Source organism: Scomber scombrus, chromosome 11 (genome assembly GCF_963691925.1).
Source record: "Scomber scombrus chromosome 11, fScoSco1.1, whole genome shotgun sequence".
In the NCBI taxonomy this organism is placed as follows: domain Eukaryota; kingdom Metazoa; phylum Chordata; class Actinopteri; order Scombriformes; family Scombridae; genus Scomber; species Scomber scombrus.
Genome location: NC_084980.1, coordinates 21,262,523 through 21,285,084, shown reverse-complemented (window position 1 = coordinate 21,285,084; position 22,562 = coordinate 21,262,523). Strand labels below are relative to the sequence as shown.

Genomic DNA, 22,562 nt, shown 5'->3' with positions numbered 1-22,562 from the left:
GCGTTTTGAACCAAACAGGTGCTTCTGAGAAAGGTTTGAAAGAAAAACAAAAAATGATCTCACTGGACACAAGATGATAAAATCGAGACCTAAATGAAACAAATCAGGCATTTCAGGTCACAGTTACATGGATTCACAACTTCTAGCACCTGTTTTGAGTTGAGTCACATGTAATTAAATGTATCACAGTCCTCTTGTAAGACAAACTTAAGAAATGACCTCATGCAGGACCACTGCAGTCTGGCTTGGCATGAACAATAGCTAGTCTGTGCTGGTCCATCCTGCATTGCTCTCTAGCATGTCTGCAACCATTGACCACAGCTTGAGTCACATCCTTCCCAACTCTCCTGCATGTTTACGGAGTGCTGGCGCCCAATTGCCTATGATATCACACGGGCTCTGGGTATTAAGAGTCGCACTGTTGAAAAGACCTCCAGGACGGGGTGGAAAGAACCATCCAGGGTAAGCTACAACCACAAGCCTGATACAGGAAACCCCCTCCTCTGTCTCTCTCTCTCTCTGCAGAGCTTTTCCCTAAATTCAGCATTCCTCATTGACCTGTGGGACAGGTGCCTGCAGATGACTCCGTGACAGGTCAGAGCGATGACTCTACGGGACTGACATCACATGCGAAATGACGCAAGGAGACGATGGAACAGTTTTCTCTAAATAGACATTTAATGATTTAAAATAGCGTGGTTACAGACAGAGAGAGGGGAAACAGGTGTTTGGGTGGAAAGAGGGAATATTTCAACTGGTACTCTGTTTACCGTGCAACCTAAACTGACCACATCAAGTATTTACTGCAAAGCTGAATGTCAAAGGAGTCAAATAAAAAGCACAACAGCCAAGGAGGAAGGCATTGCTCTGGCATGTATCAATGGCATCGTATGGAGGCGATAATAGAAAAAAGAGAGAGACCTTTTGCGTTTTTAATTTATAGACATTTAACTAATAACACTGAAGTTCATTAACATGTAACAAATATATACAGATAATCAACAAATAGGAATTGTGGCAGAACAAAGCAGCTTCTTATAAAAAATATACTCAAAGTGACAGATGAGTGTGTTATTTATTGACCTTTTGTGGAGATGATTACAGTAACGTGAGAAGAAGACAATTGTAACATCTGATTTTTTTTTTAACCATTTGACCCACATTGATAGATTGTGTGTAACTCTGCACTGTGCCGGTTGGATGTAAACATTTCACCACCTTTACTTGGCCTCGCTGACATTGGGAGCCACACCGTCGTGAATCAGAATTATTCTTTTCTGAACTTAGCTATACCAGAGGCTCCATCTAATAATTGCATTGATCGGAAATCATTATAACTTCAACGAATACAAAAACAAACAAAATGTATATACTGACAGTCCTATGGTCTCGTGACTGACACCTGCCATTGATAGCGCATTAGCGGCTCAACTCCGCCCCCTCGGGTCTCCACCTGCCTATTGCCAGCTGAGGCGCTGCCTACTGGGTCCGGAGCTGGTAATCTGAGGAGGAAATGAACAAGGCTTAATCAAATGGACAAAGAAAAGAGGGAATCGGAGAGAAATAAAGTGGAGGCAGCTGATGCTTTCCACCCAGAATGAATGGAACACAAAGGAAATGAGATGAGGATGTTTGGCAATTAGTGGCAACATTAGCAAAAAGACCAACATGTGCAACCTTGGTAATCTCACTATGAAAATCGGGGAAGCTTGGAGAGAAAAAGTTCACTTTCTCACATTTCGCAGGACGTTGCCACATTGCCTCATGTTCTACAGTGTATCCCCTTTTCATAGAACTGCATTAGTTGAAGATTAGTTCCCACCACATTGCACCGCATTGCCCAACTGTTGCCTAATACCAACACATATGGGCACTCGGCACGAGTACGAGAGACCTCTTAACCTACCTCCATTTTGGGTGATGTAGCGCACCCATGGCAAGGCCTGATATCCACTCTTCTCAATGATCTTCAGGTAACGCACCTGTAAAATAGAGAACAATAAAACATTTATTTACAATTACAAATAAATGAAAACAGGCTTGCACTTATGCACAGAATAAGAAGAGCTGGAAGGCTGAAGTGTAATAAGTAAAGCGATATGCACATCATTCGTTGACATTAACTCGATTTTTATGGTAAAACTATCCTAATCATATAATGCATTATTCAAATCGCTCATCATGTGCAGGGTCACAGGGGTACTGGAGCTCTTCCCAGCATGCATTGGGAACTGTGGGAAGAACAGCAGCAAGCAGATGAAACCCACACAAGAAAACGCAAACTCTTCAGATTTAAGTTGTAGCAGGAGTGTGTATTGTGTTCATGTTGGAAAAGTGACAAAATTACATCTACTTGAAAATGTGAGTATGCATTAAAAAAAAAATTATGATTTTTACACAGTTTTCTCCCACAAAGCAATAAATAAAGGACATGTAGGTGGTACTCACAACTGGAAAAAAACACTTATAGCAAATAATAGTGATGCAGCTCCAAAAATTATACTTACTTTGCATGTATTGTGTCATTTTCTGGTATTATAAAAACATTTAAGTATGCTCATTTCTTGCATTGATGCAAGAAAATCGTCCAAACAGTGTTGTTTAAAGTTAATATTATACATAATTATTTTGTATGTTATTGGGGCAGAGCCAATGTTTCTCATTATAGCAAATATACAGTATATCCATGTCATGCCATCAACTCTTCATAGCTCCTCTTACAGTTGTTCTACTAGATGAAGCGTATTTAGTGATTTAATTGAAGTGAGAGTTGTTTGGAACATACTGAGGATGTGAATCAACGGTGGTGAAGTGAATTATGGTATGGGAATGTTTTGAGAAGGTTTTATGAATGTTTTCATACAGTTTTTTGCGGTTACTCTTGATTCGCAGTCAGAATCTATTGTAGCTGCGAAGTGACCACTGTTACCTTTCGAGCCATTCGATACTCTGAAGATGGTTATTAGTGGAGTGCGCCTTTAAAAGGTTGTAGTGAACTCTAAGTTATAGTAAGAGTAGTGTTGTTGATGAGGAAGCAGTAGTATGAGTCACACTGAGAAGAGGGAAGCAGCTACAGAACAGCTTTCAAGGGACACTTAAGATAATTTACATAACTGTATTTTTCAAGGCCCGAAAGGGGAAAAAAGTGCACATCAGCATAATCAAGATACAACTTTCACAAGCCATTAACCGATATTTCTACAGACCAGTGTTACCACACGACAGAATTTCGAGAAGACACACTAAAAATACCCTGCCGTACTGAACAGCCCAACATGATTGCACATAGTTTTTCTGTCAGGTGGGAGAACTTTGCACCATAAATTTACTACACTAGAAAAAACAATCTGTTAACTTAAAGTTACAGTGTCTCGCTCATAATCATTGTTTTCGATCACAGTGTAATTCAACCACAATAAAATAGAGAACTATGTCATCTCATCTTGTGGTAGTAATAAGTATCTGTTAGTGTTTTAAAAAAGAAACTGCACTACAAAAATAACGTGCACCCTTCATGCTTCTATGTGTTTCGGTAGTAATCATTTTAACATGCATGTATGTTCTCACAATTAACAAGGATGAGTTTTATTTTAATGGTGACATGACCCTCTCTTTGGGAGAAGACGCCGTGCCATGTCTCCACTATGCCGGTTCCCAGCTGCACGCAGGACAGACAGGGCAGGAATGTGTTGGTCGAGTGGCGGCGGGCCTCGGTAGTGGCCGCCTTGTTATTACCGTCCACTACACAGTGAGGTCAGAGAGAGAGAGAGCGAGCGCCGTGGCCACCAGACTCATGACGACAAACACATAGACGCGGGATCACCGAGTCTGCCGGCACAGCACTTCTCCTTGAACCCAGGAGCCAAACATGCAGCCGGCCTGACCGTGGGTACGCAGTCAGCAAAACGGCATCAAAAGCCATCATCCGCAAAATATCATTATGGCTTGTAAGATGAGAAGGGGAGAGGAGGATGTTTGTTGTATCTCGTTCGGTAAGTACAGACTACATGTGTGGTCTGGATTTATCAGGCTTTTGGTAGAAGCAATGGCAGAAAATGCATCTACCAACTTGTTTGGGTTTCCTCGACATCACCTAAGCAAGGAAAGTTGAAAATGTAACTGCAGCTCAGCTCTTCTTGCCACCCGGCCAAAGTGTGGGGTTTCTGCTTTTCTAGTTACATTTACAAGGTGTAGTTACGTGCATCATACACGCTTCGCATGTGTGCTCCCCTACACTTAGTGGTGGAGTTAAGAGAAACTTTCTCATGCTTTGATATTTACATGTGTCTAATTAAACTTCACGGCCTCTTCTCACACGTAGAGAGTGGTGTTACTGGATGCATTAGAGGCTGAGAACCAGTCTGCTGTGGCCCTGTAATAAGGGAAAGGTTAGGAAAGGCCTGACGCAAGATTTGGATGGGAATGTGGCTCTTACTAGTGCTCCTTCGAGAGAGAGAGTGGGATCATGAACACTGAGAAAAATTTCAGTTTAGTCACCAGACTTGTTGTTTTAGACTTTATTTGACAGACAGCTGTAGTGTGGAGGCCTATTGCAACTCCAGAACTAGTGACATGCTGCAATTAAAGCATTGATTTGATTACTTTAGGGTTGATTATAAATTCTCATGTGTACAGCAAAGCATGCCATTATTTCTAATATCTAACTTTATTTTCCTTAAAATGCAAGGAGTCAAAACCCTCTTATAGTATTCCTAACCATTTGGTAGAGCACATATCTTGATAAAATGATCGAGCCATCTGTAGCGTTCAGTTTATGTGAATTAGGCCAAAAAATAATTCCCCGGGGTGCAGTGCATTTCTCAGAAATAGGCCCTTAGGTGGCTTTCTTCCCGGAAGTTAGTTTAAGACTAAATGGTTTCACAGGTGGTATTTTGTTTAGTTTCATAAGTCTAACTGAACAGAATGAAGTAAATGCAAAATCCTCCTAAAGATCTGATGACTTTGTAACATTTTTTTTTTAAAAACTTGCTCACCCAATTGGTTAAGATGGTGATTGTGGTTAAGATAATATTCTTAATAATTCTTAACCAAATCTGCATATTTCCATGGAGGTCTGATATAATATACAAGTGCCTGATAGATTTGCATCACTCAATAAAAAAAAGCAATGGTGGCTGATAAAATTTGAACATTCACTTGTTATTTGGCTGAAGGACAAAAAAACGTTTCGTGGTTATAAGCTGTCACATCCAGTCAGTATGATAAACCTAATATTGCACTGTGATCCTGCTAAAACTGGTATGAATGATTAAACGAAGCCAAACTTGAGCACGATATTCTGAGGATATTTACCGACTCACTGTGATCACAGGGTACATGACACTTCAGGGTGTGTCCAGATTGACTTGAACAGGAAACACTCGGTTTGTTTGTGTTTAAACGCGAGTCAGCAATGGTTTGTAGAAAACCACAAAAAGAGGATCCATCACCCAAACTGTTGTGCAGTTGGTCCACCACACAGATGAGCATGTTTGATCTGCATCTACGAAGACTGCAATGCAAAATATAAGACTTTTTGTTTTTATATTACCTTTAAACATCATTTCATTTTATATAATAAGCTTTAAAATATTTCTTTTTTATGTTATATGTAAAATGTTTTATTTCTTTACGCATTGCTCCTGTTGATCAAAATAGATGCTTTTTTATGTCTTGTTGAAAGTAGATCTGAAACTGCGGTCAGTTTAAAGTTAGTTAAAAATACCTCTCATTTTACATTACATTATACTTTCAGCATTGTTTTTAAAACAGACATTATTTAAAGGATCTTAGCTGTTAACGTCAGCCGACTCAACAGTTGTGTCGCTTGACTGTGACTTAATTGCACACGCTCTTATTCGAGCATCTGCTCATTTAAGGATTGGCAAAGATTTGGCTGGAAGGAAGGGAAAGGACATTATTTCTTTCAGCTGCCAAATTACCTTGGAAAATGGCAAGCATTCTTATACTGCTGAAACCGCCCCAATTAAAAATATCATATATTTCAATTTGAGCTTCTTGTTTCCGAGTGGGCTGCATAATGTCCATACAACTTAATAATGTTTTATTGACTATCATAGGAAATGTGGAGATGCTGGAAAATATGACCTCTCAGCTCGCTTAATGAAAGACACACAGAAAGTGTTATTAAAAGTTGAGAAGTAAACAAGAGTGTGTTAGCAGGAGACAGTCGGGCGCACACCAGTTATTACGAATAAACTATAACTTGATATGAGATCTTAATGTTGGTTTTATTTAACTAGGAGGGGTTTATTTAAAATTGTAGTGCTTATATTGTTAAAAACTTAATTAAGGGCCTATTGACAAGCATGGCTGATCTAAAAAATACATTTACAAATATAATTATGCACCAGCCCTTGGGTAATATTGTTTCAGGATCAATCTTGAATCTTTGGTTTCAAAAACAAATGATTATTAATGAACATCTGCTGCTTTTTTCATACATATGTCTCCATAGTGTGCTGGAGTTCACTACTTTCTCCAAGAAACTGATGATTTGCAATTGTAATAATCAAAGTTCAAGGGGATGTCTCCAATGTTTTATTGTTACTCAGACTTAAACTGTGTGAACCCTCTTTGTCTTCTTGAGGCTGTGATTTTTATTACTGGCTGAACGTTCTTACAAAACTAGTATTAAAAAAGGTACTCATGAACATTATGATCATCGAAATGATCATTTCAAACGTAACTACTACTACCTAATTAACCAGTATCTTACAACTTCTATTAATGAAATTATAAATGTACCTGTACCTGGAAAATGCTTAATTTCCTTTAGTGTGATATATACAATATTTTTAACTGGTTTGTCAAGTTGCCATTGTTTCCTCACATCAAGACATGGTAAAACATAATTTTGTGTTACTGTGGTGCCCTGATGCTACACATATAATCACAAGACAACTGTGATTATACACTTTTTGCAGCACATCTGTGTAAGTCTGAAGTCAGCAAGAATTTCCATTTAAACATGAAGGAAAAAAAAAAATTCCATCTTATTTGATTTCGTGGGATTGCAGTTGAAACTCTGTGAATCTACTTACCTGACACTAGATAAAAGTATATCATATTACTGTGATTAAGATAAAGGCAGATGGCCAAGTCCAAATTGATAAGCAGTTACTTTTCTCTACTACAAATGGAATCTAACAGTCTTAACAGTGCTGCCTTACTGCCCCTTCTGGCCAAAAAGGGGAACAAATATGAATTGTTCAAATTCCTGCTGTGGAGGGCAGACAGATGAGCAACACTACTACATACCATACAGCCTAAATCCAGGATGACAGGGAAACAACAGAAAACCACAAGTCATTTGAACTATGCATGCATGTGCACTGAACGTTAAATTAAACAGCAGGTACAAATTAACTGCAGCATTTGTTTGTCTCTGCTTGCAGACAGCTTACTAAAAAAAAAGAAAGCTGTGTATGCAAATTCTCCTGTGATTAACCCTTTATTCTTTATGAAACATTTCCTGCTGCTGCATGAGAGATAAACAAATTACTCGTAGAATTACTTGCAAATACTGTTTGACAGAGGTCACGAGCTTCCATGTGTGGAACGTACCTGAATGCCTGAGGTGGTGAAGTACGGGATTTCAAATTTGACACTAATTGGTGGCTTCCCCTCTTTATCTTCAGCCTCTACACTCGGCAGCCCAAAGTGGGCTCTCATCAAATACTCTTTTCCACCCTGTGACAAGTCAGGACACAAACAGTTAAGTACAAAACCAAAAGTCTGGATGTTTTGTAACCATATGTGTGATACTCATGAATCATGATTTCTGCTCACAGGGAAGGACTTGATCGACCAGACGATCTCACTGTTCTCAGGCACCCACTTCACGCTGCCTACTGTGGTCTTGAATTTAGGTGAGTCAGCGTCCGTTGGCACAGGAATGTGGATCTCCACGTTGTTGGCTGTGGAACGCCTCTTGAACTGACTTTTTGCCTGCGATGCAAAACAAGCAGGTCAAGTTTAACACGATGTCCCGCCTAAACAGGATATCAAACCAGATCTGAATGAAAGTTTTGAATACAAGGTTTGAGGTTGCCACATGTTACAACAAGACACACAATGTAAACTACAAAAAAGTCCCTGAGAATCCTTACAGCGATGACTGTTAAAGGTATAATATGCAACTTTTTTTGCATTAAAATCACCTGATTAAACCTATGTTATACATTTTGTTCAGTTTTGTACTTGAATTATCAGAATTGTTTCCATCAGGTTTTGAACCCAGAGAAATCTGTATTTTTAATCAAGGTAACAACCATTTCATTTGGTTGCCTGTCAATGGCGTCATATCCCCTTTCCCCCCTCGACCAGAGAGTATGTATCGACGTTGTGGTTATCTGGCTGAACCTAAATGGATTTATTGATCCAGTTTTAAGCCACATTTTTGTAATAAACTTTTTAGATCTTGGTCATTTTTTAACTATATCTTTTAACAGGATGAAGAGTTTCAGTCATAAGTTATAAGAGAAACAAACTGAGCAAATGCTAGCAACAGCTCGGCTCGCAGCCCCTCCGGATGCCAGAACACTGATTTTTAACATGAAACTGCTTTATTCACTGTTTTTACTGGCTTTAATCACCAGGTCCATTTGTTTCGGAGAGGAGGAGACCTCTGTGGATAATGAATAGCATATAACTTAATGTGTGGAAGTGTGGGGAAATGCATATAAAACAAACACTAATCCAATCTTCATCTTTCAAAAGAGAGTCGTAAGAATAGTAAACACTTAAAGAGAACCAATAAACCCGCTCTTTATTAAATTAAAGGCTCTAAAATGTAAAGATTTGGTTGACTTTAAAAACACCTCATATCATCTACAAAGTTAAAAATCCATTATTAACTAAAAGCATCTAAAAGTTGTTTCAAATAAGACAAAGTCCACATGGCTTGAGAGGAATTTGTATGTTTAAAAAAAACAATTAGCGAGGACTTATGACTATGACTATGACAGTCAAAGGAGTTAATTTATGGAACCACTGTAGTGAGGAACTGAAAATATGTATAAAAATAAAACAGTTTCAAAATATGCTATTTTTAAACAGATATGAAATGGACGATTAGAAAGACAGACAGTCATAGAAGGAAGGGGGACAGGATATGCAAGTTGTTATTGATTTGTATTGTTTTGTTTGTTTTGTCTTCATTGTTTTATTTTGTTTTTGATTGTTTTGTTTTTGTGTGTATAAAAAATTGAATTTGTATATGCTCGGCGGAAAAGAAATTCTAAATAATTTGGCTCCTGAGCGATGAACACTGAATGAATCCTAACCAGACTGACTGATATGACGGCAATGGTGGTTATTTAACTCCCATAATCCCACACTGTGACATCATCAGAGTTTGTCTTTGGTTACTGTTTTGATTGAGAAACCCCTAGCAGCAAAAATTACATATTGTGTGTTTAAGGTAATTTGAGATGCATTACATATCAATCATTTGTTACTCTCTCTGTCTACCTTTTTAGCAATAACTATGGAAACCACATGATAACAATAATGCAGCTATAATTGATACCAGCTGAAGACGTGACCTACCTTGATCATGTACTCAATCCGACTGTGAGAGTGCTTCTCGATTACAGATTCAATCCAGATCAAGGGCTTCACCTAAAACATAAGAAAAACACTTTTTACCACAAGCAAATTCATTGTATTACATATCACATACATGTTAGTATAAATAACATGTGACACTGTTACCCTCTAGTGGACAGCAGACGTTACTACAACAAGAAAAGTTAATGTTCATTGTTGTGTGATCTAAAAGTTGCAAAACTTGAGGGTCATTTTACACACTGTGTTAGGGAACTTGTTTCTTTGTAAATCCACTTAAAAAATACACACTAAACAACAGAGGTAAGAGTTTGGTCATAGCAAAGGATAACATCTCTTATACACTCAGAAACACTTCAAACTGGATGTCGAAAGTAGATCAAATCTTTTAAATAACTTCACATTTTTCAGGACGTCACAGTTTATCTTATGCATAAAACCAGGCACTTCAACTTATTGAAAATTTAGCAGACACATATTATATGGACTAGGTTGGCAATTCAGCATCAAATGAACAGAATTCAGACTGTGACAAGTTAGTTAAGGCTAAATTGTTTCCTGAACAGCAAAGTTGATGTACATTTGTGGTGGAAGTAGCTGCGACTGCAAAGACCTCTGCTCCACTTGTACTTCCCTTCCCACAAGATTACTGGCAACCCTGTTGTGAAACATTTATTGGGAATTTGATCGCAGTTTAAACTTTCTTAACCTAAAGTCCTTGCCTAAAGCCTCCCCCATTACTTATTTTATATGATTTTCCACTTGCTTTCATGGGTCTGCTTTAGGTTTTAGAAATGTTTTGCCTAGTTGATGACTTAAAGAAAATGTACTTCCTCTGACCATATCCAAGAAAGGTTTGTTCAACAGTCATTTCTGGGTTAGGAGTTCAGTATAAATATTTACAGAGTGTACTGACTGTGCCTCTCAAAACAGTCGTAAACATACTTTCTAAATGTAAGCTTCTCAAGAGAGCAATCTCTGGGATTTACAGTTACTATAAACCAGAAATCAGGGTGAGATTTTCTGTCAGGCATACCAGGTGTTAAACACATGGCTGTGAGTCATGATCATAGCCCATATACAGTATGCTAGTGTATGCTCACATAACACTCTGTGTAATTGAAGGAGGTTAAAACTCCTTAATATTCATTCATGGTGCTGATAAACAGGAGTGTTTTCGAAGAACTGCAGGAGGACGTTTCAGTGCAATTATTCAACTTCCTGTAATGTTGCAACAATTTTTATGTTAGTGTTACGAAGCACTTCACAGTACATAATAGTCCTGGACTCATAACAGAAAACTGGAACAAGATATATGAAGCTATTATTATTTCATTCACATTCTCTGCCAGAGTGATTTTATTTATTTATTTGAATCCCTATTAGCTGTCACCGGAGCAGCTGTTTCTCTTCCTGGGATCCACAGGAATAAATACATCCACTGAAGGGCCATTAAGCTTCACAGGAAAGTGAAAAGAATATGATGTTTGATGAGAGGCTTCGGGACTCAGTTGTTGGCTGTTACTGTGGCCTGTGCGGACAATGACTGCAATGTCAAAAGTGCTCTATGGAACTGAGCTGGTGTCATCTCTGAAAATGAACAGTGAGTATTGTTGGGATATGGTGACCAACAGGTGATTTTTGGTCCGTCTCCTTAACTACTAGACAATTTATTTTTCTGCAAAGCATGAGGGTGTTGAGGCAGTCAAGACCTGCAGTACTCACGTGAGTGTTGAGGCGATAGGACATGAGCTCAAACTCTCCATCAGGAGGAATAAAGGAGATAGTGCGGTCATTCTCAAAGCGAGACAGACGGACACACTGGTGAAACTTGACATCCTCCAGCTCTACTGATTTACTCTTCCCTCCTGAACGAGGCAACATAAGAGACAATTTTAAAAAGACACAAACATGAGTTTACATCTGGTATAAATGAAGCCCGACTCAAATAGCATGCAATCATTTTTATGGTTTTCCAATCAGCTTTAAAAGTACCAGAAGGATGTGGTGTATGATACAGGACAGTGCCAGGAAAAAAATGCAGAACGCCATTTATGTATACTTTGAAAACCTAATTTATTATCATCAAAACTTCTGTCAGACTCCTAATCTATCTCAAATCATTTGTAATCATGATTTAACCCAAGTCGGTTATTAGAAGGAACTCACGTCCAGTGTTTTCAAACAGAACCTTGTCGTTAAGGCCCAACCGCAACTCAGGCATCCCAGACAGGAAGACACGCATCTTAATGGAGCCTACGATCTCACTACGTAGAACGTTACCATTGGCACTGACCTAAAAATGGAGGGAGTAAAAATGTCAATCGGTCACAAAGACATAGTGACGCGTCAATAGTAGATTTCATAACTTAAAAAAAGCTAGACACTTATAGAGAATGTGACGCACAGAGGAGGGAAGTTTACAAACATTATGTTTGTCATTCCTGAAGCAACACTGCACTTCTAAAAGAAGCCGTTCTTACCAGGAGATTGACTGACTCAATGACGTCCAGGAAGACTTCGTTCTTCCTGTACTTAATGCCCTCTGACCTCCAGGAGACAGCGTTGGTGACTGTTGCTGGGGGGCGGGGGGCGCCGGTGTCTAGTTTGTGCCCCTCCTGGGTTATGTATCTGAGAGACAAAAACATCAACACTCAGGAGAAAACAGAGAAAAGGGGAAACGAACGGTCTGCTGTGGTGAGTTTCCAGAAAGCATCAAAGACAAACCCATGGTTACCGACGGATGATTTCCTGACTTATTGCTGTAGTCAGAACGGGGGGGGGAGAGAATCCAGACATAGCTTGCAACATGTCTGTGTCATGTTCAAACAGTCATTTACTTTACGCTTAGGAATACAAATACACACAAACACAAATATATATATGAGAACTTTAAATTATAGGCCTGTCAAAAAGCTGCAGTGTGCAACAACATGAGGATTAGCAATGAAAGAAACCCTTCATTGTATGATCAGCTGAATTAATGACAACAACTGTCTCCATTCATTAAATGTACTCTGTAAAGTTATCAACCTCTAGCAGTGCTTTGAAGCAGTTTTTCTCATGAGAGGGGGATGCAACTAAAGTTCATTATTAGCAATTAATCGGTTTGTCTATAAAATGGCAAAAATAATTGTGGAAAATGTCTCTGATAATTTCTTAGAGAACAAAGTGACATCTTCAAATTGTTTGTTTTCAGTCCAAAATCCAAAGAAATTCATTTTACTATCATATGAGACACAGAAAAGCTTCAAATCTTCACATCTGAGTAGCCGTTAATATTTAGTATTTTCGATTAATCATCAAAATATTAGCCAATTAATAGGGGTGTGACGAGATCTTGTGTCGCGAGCTCTCGCGAGATTAAAACGTGCCGATATTTCTCGTCAAGGTGTATGTTGTTTCACGAAGCAATATTAAGCGTGTGCACCAAAGAAAATAAAAAATAAAAAAGACAATCGGTTTTCTATCGCTCATTTGCACGTCATATCTTCTTTTTATAATGTCACGTGTGGATCATTAACCTTGTTGCAGCTTCTACCTGCTGAGAAGATATCAGTCAGAAGTAGGAGAAGAGGAGAGGAGCAGCAGTATGTTGACCTCAACATACTGTCTCTACACTGAGAGACTGAGGTAGGAGGAGCAGGGATCTAGAGCAGCTATCGTAGCCTAATAATGCAAAAAGTAAAATGAGTCACACTACCAAATTATAAGACAATTTATATGTTGTTCTACTTGTGTATGTGTGTGTGATATAGAATTTGCAATTTACTTTTATTTCTGTGTTTTTTATTAGCAATACGTTTTAATTTGTGATCATTTGACTCTTTATTTATATACTAGGATTGTTTCTATTCTTTATAATTCACTTTTTGGTATATGTGATTGTATATAATTTAGGTATTTATGGTTGTTATTTCCATACATACCAAAATGATCTATCTATAAAATATCTATCTATATGGGGAAACCTTTTACAGTGCTTGCATATTGCGTATGATAATTCATACTTAGAAAGTAGAACTGAAGTGATTCATAACAAGATGATTAGTTAAAACATTTCAAGATGCATTTTGTGACTTTCAAATAAAAGAACAGTCATATATTTCCTCATTGAAGTTTTCTTGTTAAAATCTCGTCTCGTCTCCATCTCGTGAACCCAATATCGTGTCTCGTCTCGTCTCGTGAGCGGAGTGTATCGTCACACGCCTACCAATTAACTCTCTGTGGATTGACTAATCGACTGATCTGCTAATCATTGTAGCTGTGGTTTTGTTTGTTTTGTGCAAGACGATGCACATGCATGCAACTGATGCAATGCACATCCTGCCAGTGGTTTCACAATCTTACAATAATCTACAGGTGGTGGTAATATGCCAGCAGAAGCAGCGGTGAAGATTATTGCTAAGTGGATGTAAACAACACAGGTTTCAAAATCTTTAAAGAAAAAAAATCAACTCAACGCAATCAACATGTTTGTTAGACCTCGAGGAAACAACACATTTAAGTTGGTGTTTAATCAGGTTAAAAACAGCAAACTTGTGTTCACTTCCTGCTTTTCACTATATCAAAGTGTTATAAACTGAATGCATCAGTTTGGGTGTTTTTGTGGCTGGTTAGTCATATAAAAACAAATATGACATCAAATTGGACTCTGGGTTTTAGTGTTGATCATTTATTGCATTTTGTGGACTAAACAATGATCAAACTGATATTAAATTATTGTTACTGACATTAAGTTAATTAATCACTCTTTATTATATCATTATATCCCTCAGGGGCAGGCTGCTCTAATGCCTCTCAATATTAGAGCTTTTCTGATAGTACACTGCACTGCTCACTTTACTACTTATCTTTTACTTTATTTAATTTATCTATTTTCTGACTCATTATGCCTATTGTGTAGATGTCCTTTATTTACCTTTATTTTTTTACAACAATCACCAGGACCTGAGTACAGGATTGTGTTATCTTTCATGTATCTACATGGCTGGGAGGACAATACAAATCATTGAATCCTTGAATCCAGTGAGACAAGAAGATACTCACTCTTGCAGAATCTTGCTGTCGGTGGTCTGAGGGTAACCGAAGTCCATCAGCTCGTCCATCAGCTCGTATATGATGACAAAGTTATCTCTGATGCTCTCTTCCTCCAATTCTTTGAAATACTCTGAAAAAACCTGAAGAACACAAACACAGTTTTATAAACCACAATAAAGCTTTGTTGGTGTTGTTTATAAACCAAAAGATGGCGAAGTATTCAAACCTACCTGGACAATTTTGTACAAAAAGGAGAACACCAAGGAGACACTGGCATTTTTCTTGGATGTTGCAACCACTGAGGTGATGTGTGTTAAGATATTTAGCAATAAGTGTCAGAACAGCACAAAAAAAACCCTTGAAAAAACATACTGACAAGACGCTAACACCACGCAGAAAACAGTAAGGATACAGTAGAGGTTATTGTGTTTGATCCACATGAAACGAACACCCCCATGAGCCAGGATTGGAGAGAGCGTCCCCTCCTCCTCTTTGTCCATCAGAAGGCTCATGAAGTGCTCAATCTCTGACATGTCCACATCTCCACGGTAGTTTCGGCACACCAGTACCTGAAAGGAACAGACAGTATGTCAGTGTCTATGCATCTCCAACAGCAATCAGCAACACCTGAAAACGTACTGGCTGTCATAAATAGTGATGAAATGATTATCAAAATGCTGGCAGTATTCGCCATAAGAAGTAACGTTACCAATATAAGAGAATACATTTTACTTTCATGCATTTAATTATAAGTAAAGTTACATTTTGTGCTCTCATCTTTGGACATTTGGCTTCACTGTGCAGAATGATGTATGTGCCACATGTGTGACACTAGAAAGCTGTTTTCACTCTTTTAACATGTGTTTGTTCAAACATGATGTTGTGACATCACAACTAGTTTGTAAGATAATCCTGGTTTCAGTACACAGCTTACACAAGTGTGATGTGGAAACTAGAAGCCTCTGGTAAACACACACTAAGAATGGACATTTCGGTGAATTAGGAGACTAGAGCTGCAATGATTAGTCAGTTGACAGAAAATTCATTGCTGACCATTTTGAAAATTGATTCATCTTTTTTATAGTATTTATAATATTCACATATGATGGAGAAGGGGTGGATGTAATTTTAATCATTTGTAACTAGGTAATTGCACTTTGTGGAAAACCATATTAGGCAATAATTATTATTCAAAGCAGAGTGCTTTTTATGCCTGGAGGGGATCTTTAAATACTACTCTGAATACAGACGAACTGGAACACATTTACAACAGTACTTAAAATGTTTTATAATTAATAGGATTCTACAATTCAGTGTACATTAAACAGCAGTGTTACACTATGTCAATGATGCATGTGGTACAAAAAAAAAGCAAGAAAGACATGTTAAAGATCCCCTCACATATTAAGACATATACCCTGACAATAATGTGTATCAGATGTTTTTTCCACAAAAACGACATAACACTTAAAAATCCTTACGTTTACATCCAGACCCCTCTCTTAAAAGATCATATTTCCATTACATTATTATTTATCATATTTATATAATATATTTCATTTCAGAAGTTTAACTACTTTACACAAGATATCTTGTGTATACCAGGGCTTGGTATGTGTACTCAATACCTTTAAGGTACCGACCGAAATAAATAGATACCAAGTAGTACCGAAACGTCTCCTGCAATTGAACCTTTTCGCACTTAGAGCTAGATAATATGACTATTTGTATGGACTTGTAAGGACAGCCATCTTTGATTTAATGTGAGGTGTGATTGACCCACTGTATTTAAAAAATATTGATAGTTTGAAGTCTTTCAAAATGCATCTGTGTGAAAATCAAATCATGTAGAGTGGTGGCATTTTATACAATTTAATGCTTCTATTCACATGATGGGTATCAAATGAAGTATCAGTATCACTGCAAGGGTACCTGGATTTGTACTGGTATGATCATTTTTAAAAAAAACAATACCCACACCTACACTTCACTGTAAAGGTCATTATCAGTGTGTATGAGCACTGAATGATTCAGGTTTCCACAGCACACTACTGTATACTGAATATTGGACAAGGATCAACTTTCTACTTAACAACGTGATTACTTCTGATGTCACAAATCATGCTGGCAGACCCTTCCCCTAAAAACTGGATTATCAGTGAGTGCAGACAAACTTTCCACTTTTCAGCAGATGAATATGAAAACATCCTTCTAGTGTCAAACTCTGCACAGACACAATTCTTCACAGTGAAGACATCAAACTGAAGTAACAAGAAGGAAAACATATTTTTGAGTAGTGGGCGACCTTAAAAACTGGATGTTTCCTGAATGTAATGCATCACTATTATTATTAACATATACGCCTTATTGACAAGAAGTGACTATCTATATGCAAGGAGACATGAACATGTAGAGGTTTACAGGGATGTTTTGGCATCAGCTTTGACACTCAGTGCTGATGTGTGAAACAGCTGTCCACCTGTCTGTCTGTCATCGTGTCTTTAGTACATTTGTCATAACGCTACGTGGACTTACACGTCCTCGCCTTCACCTTCGTTTGATAAACTGATCACCTAATTTGCCTTAGTGGTCATCGTGAGTTATGTTACGACCCAAGCCTCATTGCTGCATATCAACCGGTTTATAATCCACATCATAATCTGTCAGTGAGGAATGTGTTAGCAAAGCCGCCAGCTAGGCTAACGTTAGCTTTAGCAGCGTCGCGGCTCGTCCCGTTATCTCACCTTTCCTTTTAAATCCAAGACATACACGGCGCTCGCAGACATCTTGAACTAATTTTGAGCTTAGTTCAGCTCCTTTTCTGCGCCTCGTTGATTATGTTGTTGTTGATGATGGAGCTCTAATGTTACGGGGCTAAAATCAAAGAACAGACATTCATTCATAATACCAAGAAGAGAAAAACCACCCTTCCCTGTTTGTTACAGCAGGCAGTTATCGTGCGATCTCCCCCTTCTGGCCGGGAGGAGGTACTGCAGCAATGAGCGTGACAGGCCTGTTTTCTCTCATTTAAATTGACTTGAGTGCTTTTTATTTGTAAATGGCTGTAAAAGTGCGTGTCTGTAATGTTTTGACTCTAGAAGGAGTAAGGGAATAGTTACAGAGCCTGAGAAAAATTTGCACTCTCAGTGCTCTCAGTAGTTTCCATTAGAGCTCGACCAATACTAGATTTTTGGGGCCGATGCCGATACCAATATTAGAAAGTAAAAAAATCTTAATTTCAATATCAATATATTGGCTGATGATCTTAGTTATACAGAATACATATATATAAACACACTTTTTCCACAAACACTTGTTATTAAGATAATGAAGCTTCACTGGGAATTTAATAATTATAAATAACCAAAAAACAAAAACAAACAAAAGACACACACAAACAAAAGGAAGAAAAGAACACAATTATTTGCATGTATATTAAACTATAATTAATGAAAAGGATCAGACATACATGAAATGCTGCCTTTGTAACTTTAAATTTAAAAAAACAGACACAACATATGCACCGATACAAATATATCTGTAAAATATAATATATATCTGTATAACGATAATATTGGTTTCCATACCAAAGATATATACAAGTGAGAAACAAAAACAAATCAATTAAATAATATAATCAATCACTGAGCTTTAATCGCTAAGATTTATCAGCATAGTGATTTCTGAATAAGTTGATTTACTGCTGTTACGTCCACTGACGTCTGTCTCTTTTTTCCTTTTGGGAGAGAGCTGTCTGTTTCAGGTCTGTCCATCCCTCTCTGACTGTTGGGATTGTCACACCTGACTCTCATCTCGCTGTATCAACCCTCTGGCGCCAGTGTTCCTTGCCATTTGGCCACTGAGCTGCCTGTTGAGCTGGTGTTGCTGACACTTTGTCTTTTGATGCTTTGATATTTGGCTGGTGCAGCTCAGATTAGTTTCTGGAAAACTGTTAAGGAAGCCTTGTAGGGGTTTTCTGCCATTTCATTTTCTTCCCCTTTTTGTTCTGTTTTGTGGTTAGTAAGGGAACTTAGTTTTGTGTTATTATCTTCTGTAGTAACTGTATTAGTGATCCTTTATTTTCCTGTTAATAAATACAATATTGGAATATTTGAAGGTGTTTCAGCTGTCTTTTTCTTTGAGTTTATTTTTCTCCTGTGATCACAACTTATTAAACATTAGTATGCGAGTTCTTGTGTTCCACTAGACAGTTAACATTGTAACAACTGTGAATAAAAGAGTGAGCCTGGCATTCCTTTCACACAATGATGTGGTCAAGGATAAACAGTATTATCTGAATACACACATGCGCACAAAGCACACACTCCCTCCCTGCATTGTAAATGGACTGTGAATTATCCGCATCTGGCATACAAACATCTGGCCTGTTTTATTTAGACAAAACCCTTATTTATATAACATGCTGCTACACTGTGGTGCAATATCCATACCTTGCCTGTTTTTCTAATGTGCAATAGCTCCCTCTAACTGCTGCTCCAGTTCTTCATGAGAAGTTCTGTTGATATATTGTTGGACAGCTGTTAATAACTGTCCCTCAGACCTTGCATCTCTTTTCATTTTCTTTTCAGCTTAATTTTTTAATTCACTGTAAAATACTTAACCGATTGATCTACACAAGAACTCCGGTGTGCTTGTATCCTGTGCCTATAAATATGGCAATAAAGTCTCTTGAACTTTGAATGTGGAGTTTATCTTTATCAATGCATCAATCATATATATTGTTCATCTCACTGTTAAAATGAAATGAACAACTCCAAAATGTTTTCCTGCTCATAGCCAGTTGAGCCCTGTAGCACCACACGGATGAATAAAGACGTTTTAAATTACGTTTCTGATATGAACAAAACAAATGGCACTGCTATCAGTATGTTTGATAGTAAATCCCATCAGATATTCACTGTGTTGTTCACTGTACTGCCTGAACTTTCCAGTGCTGCATGAATAAGTGCACACATGTGGACTGTACTGATAGATGGATAAACATCACCTAATTAATCACCTTTTTATATCAAAAGCCCAAAAAGTTGTTTTATGTTTCATTTCTCATCTGCAGACATGAGACTGTTGTGTAGACTGTAACAATCAGTTTCAATATTCATATTATGTCATGTTTTGTAATAAAGCTCCCATTTCATTGTGCTGAATTATAAATTCACAGGTTTATGATCAGCATTGCAAAATGTACAGTGCTCATTTGTTCTCAGTTTCAAAACACAAGATACATATCAGAAATAAACTCACATTTCAATTATCTCAAATGATCTCATGGTTTATGAGTTGTGTTGCTTCTCTCTGTGTTCATCTTGTCGCTGCCTCTACTGGAAAAATGGTTAACCTGCAGTTATGAATTTTTAGGTAAGGCTTCTCTTACCACCTGGTGATCACCACAAGATAGCACCATTTCCAACTGTTTAGATACCTGACGCATCAAACTGCAATACAGCTGATGTCTCTGACATGCCTTGGTACATGAAAAATATTTTAATTTTTTTTTTAATTTAATTTGTTGTTATCAATGAAAGCCCTTCCACTTTTCAACTAATCACATGCTCACCACAGGCTTGGTAGGTGTACACAACAAAGTCATGTGGACAACCAAAGATTGTATGCAGACACCTGAATATTTGGTTTTAATGGGCATTCCACAAAATTATGGAAAATACTGACCACATTTAAAAAAAAAAAAAACAAGACATTCACAATGCCTTCCCTTGCTATGTAATATGTACTATGTACTATGTAATATTCTGGAAACTGTGCATAAGAGCCTGATGGAAAGCACCCTATCTTTTAAAATGATCAACATGGTCATGTGGTACGGTAATCTGAACATCGAGAGGAGGAACAAGCTGGAACAAAGAGTGAGCATGGCCTCCAAAACCATAGGAAAGCTGCCAAAGAAGCTGAGTAGTATGTATGAGGAAATCTGAAGATGTAAAGCTGACAGAATTATTAACGACCCTTCTCCCCCACCATATAGTGAATTTGAGCTTTTACCAGCACGGAAACATTATAGGTTACCAATAGCTAATAGAAATATGTATTAGAGATCCTTTTTCCCAAGTGCTGTCAAGCAATTAAACTAGGGTTCGGTAAACTAGGACACAGGGTGGTCCTCCTTTGTATGAATATGTTTGCTGAGATGATGTATTGTATGTATCTTTTTATGACATGTCTTTTGATAAAATCGAGGGCAAATTTCCACATTGTGGTCAATAGAGGTTTTGCATTCGTATTCGTATGTGTGAGTTTCGGCACTGATGTCGGATGATGAGGTCGCAGTCGTAGTTCAGATTCATCATCCAAAAGTGTTGGATGATGAATTGAGGTCAGGGAAACTTAGAACTGTTTGTTTACGGACCGTTACTTGTGCACAGTGGAATAGCCAAGAGTCGTCCCTGAACTGTTTAAAAATAGTGTCTAATATAGTTTTGTATAGCATTAAAATTCCCCTTAACTGGAACTAAGAGGCCAAGCCAAACCATGAAAAATAATTTCTATTGGTCAACAGTGAAAATATGTGTCAAACTTTACTGATGTTGAAATCATATTTCTATTCTACTCCAAAATGCTGATGTGCCTAAACTCAATACTGAACCTCAATAAACTTGATCATCCCCCTGTTTTATAGGTGCTGATGTGTGGGGCTCAAATGGCAGCCAAGCAACAAATACTAACTTCATAGGAGGTGAAAATACTCCTGAGACATAAACTCCTACTGCTTCTTATACCTAAAAATACACCACTTATCAACATGCTACTTGTGGTAGCAGGGGCTTAACATTAAAATAACTCTAACAGATGGTACTGCTGTATTGTGACGCAGAGATTGAGATGTGTATTGATGAAAGACAACTACTGACAGGAGTGCTGTGGATGTGCATATGGAGGAGGCACAGTGAAATGAGTCTTATAAGTTGAAATTTGACGTCCATGCAAGTCTTTTTCTTGAGGAACACCATACCCTTTTGGTGTGAAAAGCCTTTCAGCACTGGGCTTGAGCAAGACAACTGTGCCTCGTCAAGTTGACGGATCTCTGATCCCTTGGCTGTTAAGATGGAGTTTAGACATTGTCAGAAGTCACAGATACAACTGGACTGAGTTACAGAGCCAAATATAACAAATTACCACTTCCCTCAGTCACTTCCATACACTGTACTCTGTGTATGTATGTGAGACTGTAGTTCACTGCATGTTATTGCATAGTTAACGGACATGTTTGTGCAGAAGTCTTGGAGCTCAGCACGGCTGACGTGTTTACTCTAGTTGACAAATGGGTTTGTCTCAGTAAATATGAGTCATTGCATCACACAAGTGTTACATATTTGATTAGTCAGATGGGCAGGTACTGCCACAGCCAACCTGGGAGTATTAAATGTTCACTGTTCGCTTCTGTAATAATTCAACTACTGCATGGACCTGCATGGAATTGATGCTCTTTTCATTCAGTGTTGACCCAACTCTACTATCAGTGGCTACATTTCCCTTGCATGACATCAAGCACTTAAGACTAAAATTGTACTAGTTTGTATTCTTCATGGTAGGATTCATATACACTCTAATCTGTTCCTCCATTCCCATGGCTTTGTGATTTATACTTAGCAAGACTTTGACTCTACTCCCAAGGCGATCCTGTGGCTTTTGGGGGAGTTTTTACCATACAAGGAGAAGAGGAGTTTAGCTCGGTTTCCTGTGGGAGGGTTCTGATTTCTCTCACTCTGCATATGATTCACTCGGCCTCTATTTCTCTCTCCCTGACCCTCTCTCTCTTTCTCCCTTTCTCTTTCTGTTCCCCTGTCCTGGCTTCAGACTCCTTTCTGTTTACTATACTACCTGAACAACTTAAATAATTTTATCAAATGAAAATATCCGATTTCCAGAATCAATATTTCCTGCATTAAATTGTCAGA

At 38.0% G+C, this 22,562-nt stretch overlaps 1 protein-coding gene across 2 annotated transcripts; it reads right to left on the bottom strand.

The window, feature by feature from the left end:
• Positions 1-918: 918 nt before the first annotated feature.
• On the bottom strand, positions 919-17,545 carry ap1m1 (adaptor related protein complex 1 subunit mu 1). Of its 2 annotated transcripts, XM_062429147.1 has the most exons (12): positions 17,376-17,545; positions 15,044-15,200; positions 14,862-14,929; positions 14,641-14,771; positions 12,075-12,222; positions 11,761-11,887; positions 11,317-11,459; positions 9,574-9,645; positions 7,813-7,971; positions 7,588-7,713; positions 1,907-1,982; positions 919-1,502 (listed from the first exon to the last, which is right to left on the bottom strand). In XM_062429147.1, exons 1-12 carry the CDS (start codon positions 17,415-17,417, stop codon positions 1,480-1,482), a joined length of 1,272 nt encoding a protein of 423 aa, XP_062285131.1. In that variant the 5' UTR covers positions 17,418-17,545; the 3' UTR covers positions 919-1,479. The 2 variants fall into 2 exon arrangements, with proteins under 2 accessions (XP_062285131.1, XP_062285132.1); XM_062429148.1 differs by lacking the exon at positions 17,376-17,545 and having other exon boundaries at positions 14,641-14,770; positions 14,860-14,929; positions 15,044-15,103.
• Positions 17,546-22,562: the final 5,017 nt, after the last annotated feature.